This window comes from Xiphias gladius, chromosome 21 (assembly GCF_016859285.1).
Source record: "Xiphias gladius isolate SHS-SW01 ecotype Sanya breed wild chromosome 21, ASM1685928v1, whole genome shotgun sequence".
Classification (NCBI taxonomy): Eukaryota; Metazoa; Chordata; class Actinopteri; order Istiophoriformes; family Xiphiidae; genus Xiphias; species Xiphias gladius.
The window spans coordinates 4,496,630-4,512,655 of NC_053420.1; the positions used below are offsets into that span (position 1 = coordinate 4,496,630).

The 16,026-nt window shown below is 40.7% G+C and overlaps 1 protein-coding gene across 4 annotated transcripts; it reads right to left on the bottom strand.

Moving 5' to 3' along the window:
• Nucleotides 1–583: 583 nt before the first annotated feature.
• On the bottom strand, nt 584–14,878 carry tomm34 (translocase of outer mitochondrial membrane 34). Of its 4 annotated transcripts, XM_040115829.1 has the most exons (9): nt 13,094–13,348; nt 10,676–10,825; nt 9,483–9,582; nt 8,831–8,983; nt 7,920–8,092; nt 7,452–7,599; nt 5,372–5,498; nt 3,307–3,439; nt 584–968 (listed from the first exon to the last, which is right to left on the bottom strand). In XM_040115829.1, the coding sequence occupies exons 2-8, from the start codon at nt 10,803–10,805 to the stop codon at nt 3,338–3,340; spliced, it is 933 nt and encodes a 310-aa protein (XP_039971763.1). In that variant the 5' UTR covers nt 10,806–10,825; nt 13,094–13,348; the 3' UTR covers nt 584–968; nt 3,307–3,337. The 4 variants fall into 4 exon arrangements, with proteins under 4 accessions (XP_039971763.1, XP_039971765.1, XP_039971764.1 ...); XM_040115831.1 differs by lacking the exon at nt 13,094–13,348 and adding an exon at nt 14,760–14,878 and having other exon boundaries at nt 584–3,439; XM_040115830.1 differs by lacking the exon at nt 13,094–13,348 and adding an exon at nt 12,881–13,057 and having other exon boundaries at nt 584–3,439.
• Nucleotides 14,879–16,026: the final 1,148 nt, after the last annotated feature.

Sequence of the window (16,026 nt, forward strand, 5' to 3'; positions counted from 1 at the left end):
ATGCGCTTGTACGCTTTCTGGCAGAGCGTTCGATGAGATGAACGATTCTACTCCGGTGTCCGTACGGTAAATACGCAGCCACAGCCAGCGGCCGGTTGGCCTTTGCCTGGCGTAAGGACCGGGGACACAGCTAGACCGGCTCTGGCCAAAAGGCAGCGAAATCCACCTGCCAGCTCCTCTGAAGCTCACCGATTAGTATTATGTCTTCTTCAACAAGCTTAAGAGGGGGTTAATGTACCGGACTATTTCTTGGCCAGGTGTGGTAACTTTCAGGAGTCTGGCAAATGCTCAGAGACTGGACATATTCCAAAGTAGAACACTGAATGCTATTTTCACACTTAAACAAGATATAACATGTTAATCAGTGAGCTTGAGAAGTGCCGGATATAGTTCCCTGTGGACAGAGCCGGGCTGGTTGTTTCCCAGCTGCTGCTTGAGGCGTCATTTTAAAAACTACACAGATGAGAGTGGTATTGATTTTCTTATCTAATTCTCCACCAGAAAGTGAATAAGCATATTTCACAAATTGTCCAACTTTGGTTCTTCAAAGACGTAGAGAAAAAAAAAACACTGAAAATCGAGGTCTTTTCATTTATTAACGTTTATTTGCAGTTAAAACAGAAGCAGGTTGACTAAACCAATATAAACAAATTACAACAACAGCAGAAATGTGATAAAAGTGAGACAGAGAATCGCTGTGGCCACACTGTGCAGCTTCCTGGCTCTACCTGTGCAAACACGAACAAGCGTGGATGCGTTTCACAAACGTTCCCGGCATGATACACATATTGGGAGGTTCGTGTTTTTTTTTTTTGTTTTTCAAACGGAAACTGATGTTTTACATTTTAGCTGCAGAAACTATTCCAGAGCAGCAGGTGAAAGATGTGGACAGGCACTTTTGGGCAAGATGGAGATCGCCAAGCTACAGTTGGATCAGTTAGAGGTTTCACAATAATACGTTGAGATAACTGGAAAAAAACGAGATCACAGAATGAGACAGTACGTAGTATATGAAGACCCGTCCGAAGGTAGTATTACTTGGTTCACATGTTCGTCCTTCAAACAGAAAGGGAACAAACTGATGCTTTGATCCCACTGGTAATAAGCAAACACATAAACTCCTGTTGTCGCATTTCAGACGTCTGAAACGAGGCAGGAAAGCGGGTAAGAACGTGTCCTGTTGTATCCAACAGGCTCTGGGTGTGACGGCGGCACTGCTGCTACCAAAGCCTCACTGGTTGTGTTTGGTGGGAAACGCTTCGAAACTCATGTACAAACTACGCAAATGACAAAAGACTGATGCTGCGTTCATGTCATGTCGGGAGTTTCATGATGACCAGTTTCTGATTTGTGAACGGGGATCACATGAAGATCCAAGTCGTGATTACAAATAAGAAACTCAGATTTTTCCAAAAGCTGATGTATCCAATTTGCCACTTAATGATCCAGAAGTGCGTGAAAAGGTAATGAGGCGCCAAATTTAATCTCCACGGTGCTTTATTTACAATGCCAATGAAGGGTATTTTTAACCCTCACACAACCGTGACGTGCCCATGAGTCTTCCCCACCTCTTCCCTCCGCCCCATATGACGTGAACGCAGCGTGAACAAAAAACATCGACCCGCTGAGAAAGACACACATTCGCATGTTCTCCGAGCCTCAGAAAACCAAGCACAGGATAAATAAGTAAACTACCTGAGTGTAGAACATTATGTGGAAAAAAAATGGCCGTTTGCTTTTAAGTCAAATACAGAATAAACCTTTATGATCACCAATGTTTAGATATGTGAGTGGATTTACCTCTGAAGTGAACTTCAATATGGATAAAGCTGATAATAGTTTTAAATAGCAGGAGTGGAGCTGGTCTGATTAGTGGATGTAGGAAAAAAAAAAAGATCTGCACCTATTTTAATAATTAATAGTTTATGTAATTTTTTAAGCAACAACCTCCAAACATTCTTCGGTTTCAGCTTCTCAAATCTAAGAATTTACTACTTTATTCTGTTGTATGCGACGATAAGATTAATGTCTTTGGGTGTTGGACTGATTGTTGGACAGAACTATCGAGCTGAAGACGTTACCTCGGGTATCCGGGATATTTTTCTGACAGCGATCTTTAAAGTAACTGCTAATTGCTGCCCTAATCAAGAGGAATCGCAGCCAGACCGAGGGTTGTTTAACGTGACCGCGCACGCCGTGTGTTTTTAGAGCGACTAAATAACGTCAACTCGAGGCCCTACTCTGTAGCTTTTTGGAGCATTCAACGGCATCTCCCGCGCTTCGCCCCGAATCCAAACAACACGCTGACTCTACCGACAGTACGCTCCGACCGGACAGAACGCATCCGAAATGTGGTTAAGTCTGGAGCCTGCTGCTGAGGGACACTGTTCTCCCTCAGTCAAATCCACGAAGGACATGGCTTAGCTGCTCACAGAAAGGTCTTAGGAAACAACAACAAAACAAAATCTTTCATCTTGAGACATTTCGCTTTGTGTCTGTAAACTGGAGGTGATATTGGATGTATTATGGTGTCACCTCCTACTGTCACAAAGCCGTTAACACACAAAAAAAACTTAACTGCTAAAACAGCTTGCCATGACAATTAGTATGCAGTAAATACTCTATAGAATTAGAATGTGGTATGGATTTGGGACACGGTGACGGTCTTCATCAGCAAATGGAAGTGGCTCGTGTGACCTAACAGGTGGTTGTATGTGATCATCCCTGTTCAAAGACGGTTGTTGTCAGCGTCGGACGTGAATGTTGAAGACGGCAGAAAACTGAAAACTCTGAAAAAGCTAGCTAGCGGACCTTGAGTTGAAATTATTTGTCACGCGCTGATCGATGTCACCTGCTCAACCTTATTTATTTTTTTTACAAATGATGATGGTAAAGGTTTATTGCCAGAATTATGATGTGTGTGTCTGTGTGTGTGTGTGTGTCTGTGTGTGTGTGTGTGCGCGTCAGTAATTTTAGCTTTCAAAGTAAAAGTGGAAAAATACAGACATTCCCGAGGCTGAAAATGGCAGCGCCTGATCTTCCTGATACACCCTCGGCTCCAACCACCAACCAGAGCTGCATTTTCCAGAAGCGTCTCAAGACCGAGCTTATGTTTGTTCCAGGGACAGTAAACGGACCAAACACGTGTTCAGGGTAAAGGAGCTTTTGGGAAACACACACCCGGCGTTTGACTTACAGTGGTTGAACCGTGTCACTGCTTGATTGCTTTCTGTCGCCTGACTAATAGAAACATCAACGATTTGTCCTCCTCTCTCCTCTGTACTCAGTGCAGTGACAGATCCTTACCACTGTCTCCAGAGTCCCCGACGATGTGCGCTCACTTCTTCTTCTGCACCTCCTGCAGCAGCTTCAGGGCGGCTGTGTTCTTTGGTTCCACTTTGAGCAGGCTGTTCAGGTCGTCCACACAGGCTTTAATGTCCTGCAGGAACGACGACGAGAAGTTTAGATGCGGTGATTTGATTTATTGCTCATATGAAAATACTGATTAGAGGAGCTTTAAGAAGCGACGTCAATCGACTTGAAAGCTAAAAAAAGCACTAGAGAATATATTTATAAAGTATATGGGAGAGCAGTTGCTTGGTCTGATGTAGGAATTGAAGGTGCTTCCAAGGGCAGTTTCTTAAATTTCAATTTATTCATCCCTAAAATAATTTTTAGTGTAAAGGAAAACTAAAAAAATTAATCATGAGCTTATTGCACTATTTGGGATCATGGTTGTGTTTTAGGATTTACTCTTGGAGATAATTACAAACAGAGGTTTGACTTTCCACAAAATGCTGCAAAATCCACTCTTCGCTGCACCAATGGCTCTTTGAAAGGATTGAAGCACTTGAGTAATTAACTGCTCGGTTTTCACTCGAGTAAATTATTCAGCCCCGGTGAAATAATGATCCCACCTGCACCTGGTACCAACATGTGATCTCCATCTTGATATGTCGTCTAGATCATGGCATCTTTGCATTTACGCTTGGTATTAATAAGCGCTCTTGTTAATCTCATTTCTAACCTCATTGTGATCGAAACGTAATATACAAAAACTGGGTAGGCAGAGGACTGACTAGAGGACCGGTGTGTCCCAGGTTAGGGGGAAAACACGTTGCCGGATGGGTTCTACGTTAGACTCCGTTCATGTCTGCCCGCATTGACATGAATGGAGTCGACAAAATATCCCATTAAGACATGCCTATCAATATTATTGGATTCATTTCAACAGCACAACAAACCGCAGCCTCTAAAAGGACCATAAAGTTTAACCAACATCTCTCGAAAACATTTTCAGCAAAATCTAAACATTATAACCTTCATGAAGGTAGGGTTTTTTTTGGTGGCATTCAACTGTAGGTGTACCTAATAAAGTGGGCACTATTCTTTGCAGATGAAAAGCACACCTGCCCCCCCACCGGCTTGCTTATGGTAGCAGGAAGAGCGGGACTTAGGTGACAATGGGGCTAAAATGCACAGCATTTGCATTTATTTACACTTGGCTGAGATTTGGTCATGACCCCAGTGTGTTCATTTACATGTCTTTTCCCAGATAAGATATCCCGATAAATGTTGCACGTTAAAGGCCCCTGAAAACCTCGTACATGAACAATGCTCTGAACAGTTCTGTTTAATTTCCATGGGAGAGTTACTTTGAGTTTTCATCCGCGCTCCTCCACCTGGTTTGGAGGGAACAGGGTTCAGTGGGAAAAAGGTGAAGTCCTGTACTCACGTGCACCAGTCAGAGTTTAGAAATATTTGAATCAAAATCTGATAGCAGTTGAGGAGTTGTCTGATTCTTTTTCCAACCACACCCACAAAGCCCAGATGAAGCAGATTAGCTGGATTTTTGAGTCATACACTTATAATAAATAAGAACTAGGGATGTTTTCTTTGCAGAAATTTAACTGTCATTCTTGCATATTAAATCTCAAATGTTTAATGTTATAGAGAAATGCTTCAGAATCGAAGGGGGCTTCAATTCTAGGTTAGGGGCTTAATTAATTCTTAATTAGGGGCTTTAATACCAGCTGGAAATGGGCTGGAGGGAAAAAAAAGAAAAAAAAAGACAGAGATAAGCAATCTGTGTAGTCGTGGCTCTTTGCACACAACTCAAACCTCCAAACACGGAACTGAGAGTTGCACTGTACGGAGCTGCGAGTGCTGAGTTAACCGTCTTCTCTCTCTGTGTGGAATACTGATGAGGAAAGGCTGCCAGGGGAAATGTCAGCAATTATCAAGGCAGGAAATGCTTTTATTTTGTTATCCGCCCTGAAAAACCTCCAGACACACACTCCTGAATCTAACGTCTGATTGCTCTGCGGGATATCGGAAGCTGAACCGCGGCGACGAAGACTCAAGATCTCACCTTGAGTTCCTTGTGAGCCTGAGCCCTCCTGTAGAGAGCCTTGATGCTGCTGCTGTCAATCATCAGAGCCTCGTCACAGTCTCTGACGGCGTCTCTGTACTGCTTCACTGACAGGTAACACAACGCCCTACACACACACACACACACACACACAAAAACAGGATCCAAACATCAATTTCTAGCCAAACGCCTACTGACCCATTTTACTTTAAATCACGAGACTCGCTAAATACAAATGATGTTTGTGAATTCATGTCATTATTACAGCTATAACAATAAATAACTATTTATTATTAAATATCCCTTTGGCTCTCTGTAGTGTTGCTCTGACATAATGGCTATGGTCCTGCTTAAATATTGCCCTGGGTGTCTATGGAAAGCTTTTAGTCTGAGCTGATTTATTATATACATTTAATACATTCTGGTCAGATTAGACTCACATCTGGATGAAAACAATTTTGTATCCATCCCTATATAATTTTTGTTATATTAACTATTACGGTGTGTTACAGTAGAAAGTTTTAATGTGCCACAGCGGTATGAATAATGTTTCACAGAATTTCAGCCCTGTTCATTTTCTGGACCCTTGGACTTAAACCTGAAGGTACCACTTCCTGATAAGGCACCATTTATAAAGGGTTTATGACCCGTAATTAATGGGTTCAGTAATGGTTAATAAATCATTTATTAATGCTCGGGTTGCCAGGTTGTGGAAAAACGCCCTCCAGCATGACACGTTTGTCTTTTTAGCTCTTCATTCTCCAGTGGACTCTTTGACCACTTATCTTCTGGGACCATATTCACAAAACATTACGAGCTCCTAAGTGGCTGACTTGGAAAATCCTAATGTCTGTGAAACGTTAAGGACAGTTATTCATTAAAGCAAAAATGCAGTCTTCATACCCCAACTTGTTTGACATTTCACTACCTACACATTAAACAATCATCAACTGCAATCAGTACATACAGTAAATAAGGAGATTCCATGACTATCACTGGATTATCCAATAAAATTGGTGCTATGTGTAGAATTACCACATCAAAGTTTGATGACTTGTTTGGTCAGATGGAAACAGCATCACATGCTGATGGTATCTGGACTCCTAGTGGTAAGATAAAATAATTCGTTGATATGGCCCCTGGTCCAAGATGCATTTAGAAACTGCTCATTGAGATTTACAACTGCTGACTTATGGTATAACCATTTATTGACTTATACATAGTTTGACTAGCTGTTGATATGTTAAAATGTGGAGAGAACAATACAGTAAATGTGACATGCTGATGGTAGGAGCTGTTTTTATGACATTTAAGTGAAGAAGTTCCCATCCTGTTGTTTGAATAAGGACCCTCTCGCATCAGTGTTCTGTATTTAAATCCGGTGTTTAGGTAATAACGTGGCTGTGTGTTTCTATTCACTAATAATGCAGTTACAAATGTTAGTTCGCATTAATGTTTGGGGGGCTGTTTTTAGTTTCTAATGAGAATTAGCAAAGGTTATGTAACTACATAAATAATTAATGGCTCTATAATAATCCATTAATTCTGCACTTGTAAATGTTAATGAGACGTTTCTAAATGGAATTTGGTCCAGATGCCCTGCAGTCCGCTGGAGAGATCTCCCGAATGAATTAAAGGGCTTGTTAAAAACAAAAAAAAGAGTCATGCTGGAGAAGATTTTCCACAAACCGCCAACCCACAAGTTGTTCTTAACCATTAACAAATCCATTAATACTTTGAAACCCTTTAAATGGTGCCTTATCAGAAAGTGGTAGCAAAGTGATATTTAAAAAAATATCTATTATTGAAAAAACAAAAAAAAACAACAAACAGCAATTTCAGCTTCAAAAATTGGAATTGAACTTGAAAATCCATGTACATTATTTTTGTACTTTTTTGTACATTTTCCATTTTTTTAAATTTGTGTTTGTTTTTTTTGTTTTTTAATTGAAGCTTAATCACTGCAATTACTAAATCTGATAAATTTACAGCATACACAGTTCCAGTCAAAGGTTTAACCACCTTTCTAAAGGCCATTAAAGGGGTAAAAATACAGTAGTAGGAGTGAGAGCCGACCCACCGGTTGGTGTAGGTTGTGACCTCAGTGGGGTTGTGTTTGAGGCTCTGGCTGTACTTCTCTATGGCCTTCTTATGCTCTCCCTTCTTCACCAGAGCGTTCCCTTCCTCTTTCAGGGCCTGGCCTTTCTTTACGTCTTTATCATTGGGAGCTGACGAGAGGAGAGAAGGATGTGATGGGGAAGACAAAAGAAAGAAATACGGTCAAAGAGTTGGAAAAGATGGATTTTTACATCTGAATCGCCCTTTAAAGTTCTGAAGCTTCTCCTGACACCTGTATTATTTGGAGAAATCTGCTGAAGCAGGAAATCAGAGAATGTGTTTACACAGTAAGTAATCAGTTGAAAACTGCTTGTTGCTCATTTATAACAATTTTCTAAGACTGTTTTCAAATGATGCTTGTTCCACGTAAACAGGGCTAAAGACATAACTCTCTTAGCACTAGCCTGAGTAGAAAAATAAATCTCCTTACCAGTTTGTTTTGCTTGCCTGGTGCCGTTCTGTTGCGGTGCTGGGTTTGGTTTAGCAGCGTTGGCTGTAGTTTGCTGGGCCAGTTTCTCTCTGACGGACAGAGGAACAGTGGGGATAGGAGGAAGCTTCTCTCTCCACGAGGGACCGTCTGCCTCTGTGAGCGCCTTTGTCATCCTGAGAAACAGTAGGAGAAAAATAAAACAAACCAAAAAAAAAAACAAACACGCACACACACACACACACACACACACACACACACACACACACACACACACACACACACAAATAAGTTTTCCCTTTTCAACTGAATTGCCTTGTTTGGTGCTTTCTGTGAACTGGAGGATGACTGGAGACACCCAACATCCTGTGTGCTTTCATCACCAGGAAAGTGCATTTGGTGTTAGAGTCATTTTTACACAATGCTAGTCAGCTCTCAGAATATCTACCTATATGGTTTATGTAGGCAACCAAAAATATTTAAATTTACACAGATTTAATATTCAACAATAAATTGTATTTGTCAACATATTTTGAAAAACTTCTATGAGAAAAATTAACCTAGCTGCAGAATATCACATCTCGATCATGAATTGACTTAACAGTGGTCTGAGTAAACACGAAGTCCAACTATGACAAACTTATAGATGTGGATTTATGTTTGCTATGGTACCATAAATCTAAACTGAGGATTCTATGGTTGCGATTTCGTGGTTCTGGCTTGAAGAAGGGAAAAATACCTGGCACAAGTGGTTAGCATGCCTACATACAAAACAATATGTCTCGAAATCCTCTTGAAAACACTCAACAGAGTTAATAGACTGGAAAACTGAGGGTTGCGTTGCTTCTTTTACCCGCCTCTGATGGCTGACATGAACATGGCATAACCACTCAGCCAGCCTACAGACCACGTACCTGTTGGTGCCGTCGTGAGCAGCTGCTATGTTGCAGTCGATCTGCAGAGCGGTCTTGTAGTCTACGTAAGCCTGCCTGTATCGCTCCAGAGCTTCATAGGCAGCGGCACGACGAAGCAGAGACTTCACATTGAACGGATATAACTCCAGAGACCTAACACAAAACAGGTACAGATCGCACGTCAGGCATCTTTTCAACGACCCAGGTCAGACGGATTTTTTTTTTTTTAAACAATAAGCGAGAAAACAGAATGGGTTTATATTATTACTTTACTTTTTGAATTAAAGGTTTAAGCTCAGGAGACCCTACACACCGATCAGCCAAAACATTAAAAGCAATTACTGGTTTTAACGTTGTAGCTGACTGGTGTATGCCTGAAAATGTGTCTTTTAAAAAAGGTCTTTTATACCATTTAGTGGAGAATCATCCTAACTTTAACAAAGTGATGGCTGGCATTTTTTTTTGTTTTGTTTTTAAATCTGAGCTACCTTAGAACATCAAAGCTAAAGTTAAAAAAAAAAAAAAACTTAGTAAATTACCAATAAGCCCTGAAAGATGAAAACCACAGATTCAGAACAACAAAAAACAGTGTGTAAATTGGTAAAAAGAAAGTAAGATTGATACAATATAAATTATAAATAAAATAGCTTACATGTTGCAGTCTTTAACACATTCCCCACAGTTTCCATCCTTCAAGTAGCTGGCTGCACGATTTGAGTACAAAATGCCCAAATCCTCTGGATTCTTTTTACCTTAACAGGAAAGAAGGTAAGAGAGGAGGAGAATTTAAGAGGAGCATTTCACCAAACGGGTAATGCAGTCAAAAATCATTCTGTACGTTTACAAGACACATATTTACAGGATGCAAACAGAGAGAGGGGGCGAACTCACAAAACAGACCATCTAAACAAAAGAAGAGAGCGCTGTGGAAGAGGACAGAATATCGATTGACCCTTCAGGACACTAAAATTACACCAGAAACCGGTGTGTTATATACGTGTGACATGCAGATAGTTTTGCACTGGGAACTATTTCCTATCAAAAGGTGCAGAAACCGTAGAAAACTGAGATCTGTGGATTAACTGGGACATTGTGTCTGGAAAGACGTATTGCTTGATACTGCAAGGGGTGAGTTGCACCATGTGATTTGGGGTTAAAAGAATTAAAAAAAAAAAAAAAAAAAAAACAATTTCTGAAGAAATGTTGCGTCTTGATTAGCCTATAATCTTTAGTTTTTTCAGGGAGTCTCTTTACTTTATCAAAACCACTTACTGTATTTCCCTAAAAGTCAATACCAAAGGGTTTTAAAGCTGCAGACCACTACAGAGACACTGGCCTCAAAAAACACTCATACAAAAGAAAACAGTATGTGGGGTGCAAATGTTTTAACCCATAAGGTGACAGGATACATGCAGGATTTTTGTATTTTAGTCTGTAATAATACCCCCCTGTACTATGTTTCATGTGCTGTTTTCTTTGTACTAATTTTTGTATAAATGTACCATCTACTACTGAAAAAGTTTTCATTGTGTGCTGTTTAAATTATTAATATGCTGGAGTGGGGATCTGTATACATGTGGATGTGGAAATCAAAGCTACGACTGGGATCAAAATGTTAGATACATTTGTGATTTGACATTAGCATGCAGATATTATTTTTTCATTGATGCTGCCTGCTGCCTGCATCTGCACCCTTCTTCTGCAGATATCAAAATTACAAAAGGCTCGACAAATTGTACAAAATTCCTGTGCTGCTTTCATTGTAAACAAACATAGTTGTGTTTACACCCGTCATTTCTCAGAGTGCACTGTGCAACCTCAGTTAATAGCTCAAGTCATACTTACTGGACTTCTCCAGCTCTTTGATCGCCTGGCTGTAAAGATTGGTGGCCTCGCCATACTGGCCCGTCTTGAAACATTCATTTCCGGCTTGTTTCAGCTCCGTCCAGGATCGGGATTTCTGTTTCTGAGGCATCTCTTCTTTTTGGCTCTTATCTGAAAAGATGGAACACTGGTTACCATCTGTGCATGAAAGTAACTGGTCAGCTGATCAGTGTCACGTGGATCCAGACATTTACCAGAGGAAACTTCATATATCGCCTCTGAATTACAGACATTACGTACAGCAGGCCTCGCTGCCTCCATACACAGAGACTGGATGGGGTATATACTTTAGTATGTGAGGTGTTGTGTGTAATCTCATGTCGTTGCTCTAAACGTTTACTGCTATTGCTCTGCACAGCATGCATCACTGCGTACTGTGGCACTGTTTGAGTACACAGTGTCCCTGCAACAAAGACATGGAGAGATTTGTTTTAAGGGAAAAACACATTCTGGCTCCCAACAAAGAGGATCTTGGATCTTTTTTTCAGTGTTTGTTAAAGATCCAGCTTTATTTGGTGAAAACGACTGTTGTCATACCCCGATACCAAAATTCCGAATTTAGTTAAGAATTTGAATCCTCCACTGGCTGTCGTACATTTTTGGCGTTCGCATGGCAAAACTGTGCCGGTAAAGAATTTACCAGGCTTGCCAGTGACACCCAAAGAGCAGGCAAAACATTAAGGTTACACCCATTTGACCTTTTCTCTCCTAACACTGACTCAGACAGCCGAACTCTGACCATCTACTGATCTCAGGTGCAGTTGTTTTATTCGACCTGATTAGGCGGATGGGATCACTACAAAATGTCTGACAAAGGATAAAAGCAAAAATATAAAAAACATCTAACACATATCAAAACCTGCATAAAATAAAAGATGTGTCCATATTAAATATATATATATATATATTATATTATAATATATTTTATATATAATATTATATTATAATATTATATATTTATTGTTATTATATTATATATACATATATATTTATATAAACACACGTGTTGGATTTACACAAAAGTGTAACCACACACTGAAGATACATTAGCTGTCATGTTGCTATAAGGCCACGTGTTTTGTACCCACAAGAACTACAGCTGTGTCAAATGTTGTGTCCAACAAATTAGAGCTGCAGCGATAAGTCAATTAACCGAAATTAATCAGCAGCTATTTTGATAATTGATTAACTGTTTTAGACGTTTTTCAGTCACAAATTGAAGCTTCTCAAATGTGATGAGAAAGATGTTTCCCAGCTTTTCTTTGTCCTATCTGACTGCAAACTGGACATTCTTGGGTTTGTGACTGCTGGTTGAATAAAACCAATAATGTGAATACATCATCCCGGGCTTTGGGGGAATTATAGAGGCCAATTTTCACTAGTCTCTGACATTTTATGGACAACACTTTCAATCGATTGGTCGAGAAGCCAATCGGCGGCTTAACTGACAACGAATGTAAAAGTTAGCTGCGGCCCTGGGACGAATGCAACGTGTGCTCTCGAGCGCACTTGCTCAACATCTCAGTGTCCTTGAACGCAGCTCAGCATTAGCTGCGAGTCTCCGGGGCTGCACCTCGGTCGGCAGAAGACAAGCGGCTGGTGGCTGCGGATACCACGGGTTCCTTACAGAGAACGCGTAGTTATCACACGTTTTGAATCCACTCAGCGGTCGGTTTAGTACCGTTGTGGTATTTTTTGGAGCCTGTAGTTTGTGCTGCTCTTGAATTTTACCGTGTTAGGTTGTTGATATATTTAGCACACCCTCCATAATATAAAAGCTGAATCGCCCACCTCTCTTCAACAAAAAAACAAAAAACAAAACTCACAGTTATAACCTTCATGAATGTAGGATTTATTACAAAGCTGTTGTACTGACTTTTTATTATTCATTTTAGCTACCTAATAAAGTCGTAGCTGTCGCTATAAATGACACTAGCTAATGATCTGCATCCGCATAGTTTAACATTTGTCCTGAATCGGTTTGGGTCCTGGCTACATATCCACACAACACCTCATTCAAATTAAACGTTAGCTTAACTAGTTGTTTAGTAGCCTGGTGACCTAGCTGCTAATAACTGCTCAAATCGATTTTCTTTTTGACAATCGAAACTAACACTACGGGTTTACTTCTTTTTTTTTTTCCCCCTCCCGGACTTGAAGTGTTACCTCCACTCTTTTGTCGGTTACTAGCTTACTCAGCTCGTTGGCTAAGTTGTGCTGGCTCAAGTGGCATCCGAATGGCGTTTCGCGCTAAGCTAAGCTAAGCTTAGCTAAAAAGCTAAAATAAGCTAAACTAAGCTAAAATAAGCTAAGCTAGCAAGCAGGCTAGCCACACTTCCGCTGCCAGCAGCGCTGGAGTTACGAAGCTACACTCCTCACCGGCTGCTCGGCGTGAGAGATAACGACACGGCAAAGGAAGTCCTCGTCTTCTCAGCACAAACGGTCGGAACGTCTGAGCGGCTGCCGGCACCTGAGACTATCTGCAACCCTTGTGCGCGCTGTTAATACTGGCATCACTCTGTGTACTTATTCTCTCCTGCTCGTTCAGACCCACGCCGTTTTCCTCTCTGTCTGTGCGGGGGTTTCTGTGGACTCGGTGGGGGGGGGGTGTAAGGAGCTTGCCGGCTGGCTCTGGTACCTTCTCAGTTTACTTCTTGTTGGGGAGGGAGGGAGTTTTTTTGGGGGGGGGGGGCTAGCTCCACTGTATCGGTTTCGCTTCATTTTTACGCTGCGTTCAGGTGCCGTGGAAAGCGTAGGACTCTTATCGAGCCCAGTGCGCCCCCTGGCAGCCGAGTTGCGTGACCTCTCTTTCGTGAGACAGAGCAAGAGTCAGCGGCGGGGCAATCATTCAGATCCCTTATCTAAGTAAAAGTGGCCGTAATAAAGTAGAAGCTTTGCATTCGAAATGTTATCTAAGCAAAAGCAAAGAAGCGTTATCAGCAGTGCTTTGTTTTTACAGGTTTCCAGTTTATTTCCAAAGAAGTTTCCTGGAGACAACCATATTCTGTGGTACTGGGTATATCAGTTGGTACGCTTCTAGTTATGTCCAAATGCCAAACTAGCACAACCGTGAGACTTTTATTCAGAGGACCTTGGAAGAGGAATCCCTCCTGTTGCTCTTTCTTAGGTGTCTTCCATTTTTTTTTCCCCCATTAAAGGTTTTTTCTTTTTTGGGAGGAAGTTTTTCCATATCCTTATTCGCGGGTCTAAGGGCAGAGGGTGTCCTATGCCGTACAGATTGGGGCATATAAATAAAATGTGACATGCAGATTCAAAATGGGAAAAAGTGTCTCCAAACAAACAAACGATACAATTCAGCATAAGTGAAGAATAAATTTACCAATAGTAAACAAATGAGCACTACATATTCACTGGAGTTTAAAAGCAGCATTTTATTTCATGGTAATAGATTTGAGCAGCATTTTAATCTGCTCGTGTCACTTCAGATCTTTACTGCTCCGCAACAGGAAATTCTTCTTGTTTTTTTTTTGCAGCGAGGCAGCGTAAAAAGGCAAAAACATGAAACATTAACACAATGAAAAGCTCAATGAGCGATCCAGAACAATCCAGAGCAATCCAGAACAGAACCAAGGGTCTACGATAAGAGCCAGGAAAGCAGCAACACAAGATAAAATGTGGAGCCGTGTGAGGATCCAAGAGGCAGTTTGAAATGGGATCGATGAAAACTTGAACCTGTTGCATCTAATTTTTGAAAACCTGTATCTGGAGAAACCTATGTAAAGTACAAGTATCCCTTTTTAGTACAGTGCTTAAGTAAATGTACTTCAATAAATGTATTTTTAAAAAAACAGATTTATCACAGCTTTGAAAATATTACCACTTGTCAGTTTGACGAAGGTTTCATTAATCAATTACTGGTTAAGGAACAATGTTTTCCCATTTTCCCACAGTCGTGGTTTTACAGCGCACAAAAAGGACAGTCTTCTACAGATGGGGTCAAACGCGCGTTCATCTGACTTGGTATTGAATGGTCAGGTGCAAAACAGCAAAAATGATAAAAAACACGTGGTTTATATGAACTCACATCACCATTGACAAGGCGTTTCTGTGTCTGTGTTGTTTAAAACCACTGGAGGAATAAATGGGTCCGCCCCAGAGTGGTGTTTACCAGTTGAACAGCTGAACAATGAAGTCAATCTCTAGAATTTACCACCCGGAAGCGGTGACACGGCGTCAGCTGCCTCGCTTTCGCGTCGAAAGCTCGTTTCTCCCATCTTTTCCAGAGCCGTGAAGGCATCGTTAGATGGAGAGCGGCAGTTGTTTGGTTTCTATTTTAGAGAGTGGAAAGCAAATGGTGCGTCTCGCGTTGTTACGCTTTGTTCTTTGAGATCTAAAGCACAAACCCCTGTTTTATACATATTTGTTTCTTTTCTTGCATTTGGGGAAACTTATTGCCGCACTTCCTATTCTAAAACTGCATGTCTCATTTACTTTTTATATTTTTGTGCTTATTAAAAGGTGCTATACAAATAAACTTCCCTTGCCTTTTTTATTTGTTTGACTTTGTCATGAGACAACACTGAACTGCCATTACATCTCCATGACATCCAGCATACTTTATCTCCAATGTGGTTGTAAGGGTTGTTATTTTGTCCGTCAGAGACTTCAGTTTCGTGTCAGCTCTTCAACAAATACCACTACTTTTATCATATTGTGAAAGTTAAGTAGCACTTTTTCTGGGATGAATATATATATATATCCTTCATTTCATCCCAAATAACTGTGGGGACCACCTTTTCAAATTTGCTGCATATTCATGTATGAGGTATAACAACAGAGACACAGCTATAAGGCAGATTATAAAATGATATAATTAAATACTTTTGAAATTGAATAAAGCAGAGGTTTCCTACCTTTCTGTCTCTTGACCACGTGAAATCTAACAACGTCTGCCTGTAACTGCTCATTACAGGTTGTGACCTTTGTGTGGACATGAGTTTATAGAGGCCTCAGGGGGTAAAAGTATCTAATGTTTTACGAGACAGGTGTAAAAATGAGCCAGTAGTCTATAAAAATAGAAATGATTTTGTGTTCCAGGTGTATGTTTTGATTTTCTTACCCCTTTAGTCATCTGGTGACCCCTGGATTTATGCTGGGACGTTTTAGGAACCACTGGTATAAAGCAACTTATCTCCTATAATTATCACAGTAGTGCGATTACAGAAAGATCAGCATCATTACTAATGAAGAAAAAAAGGGCACAGGGCGTCTGCTAAACATTTTGTTTGTGCGCTATACCGACAGATTCATTAAAACCATAAAAGAATACAAATAGAACTGACAAGACCCCC

What these genes read in the sequence shown, in the direction of transcription:
- tomm34 (XM_040115831.1), bottom strand. Translation starts at nt 10,805, where the DNA reads ATGCCTCAGAAACAGAAATCCCGATCCTGGACGGAGCTGAAACAAGCC. An exon ending in CAAAGAGCTGGAGAAGTCCA is followed by an intron (nt 9,583 to 10,675) that starts GTAAGTATGACT and finishes TTTCCTGTTAAG; the next exon opens with GTAAAAAGAATCCAGAGGAT. An exon ending in TGTGTTAAAGACTGCAACAT is followed by an intron (nt 8,984 to 9,482) that starts GTAAGCTATTTT and finishes GTTTTGTGTTAG; the next exon opens with GTCTCTGGAGTTATATCCGT.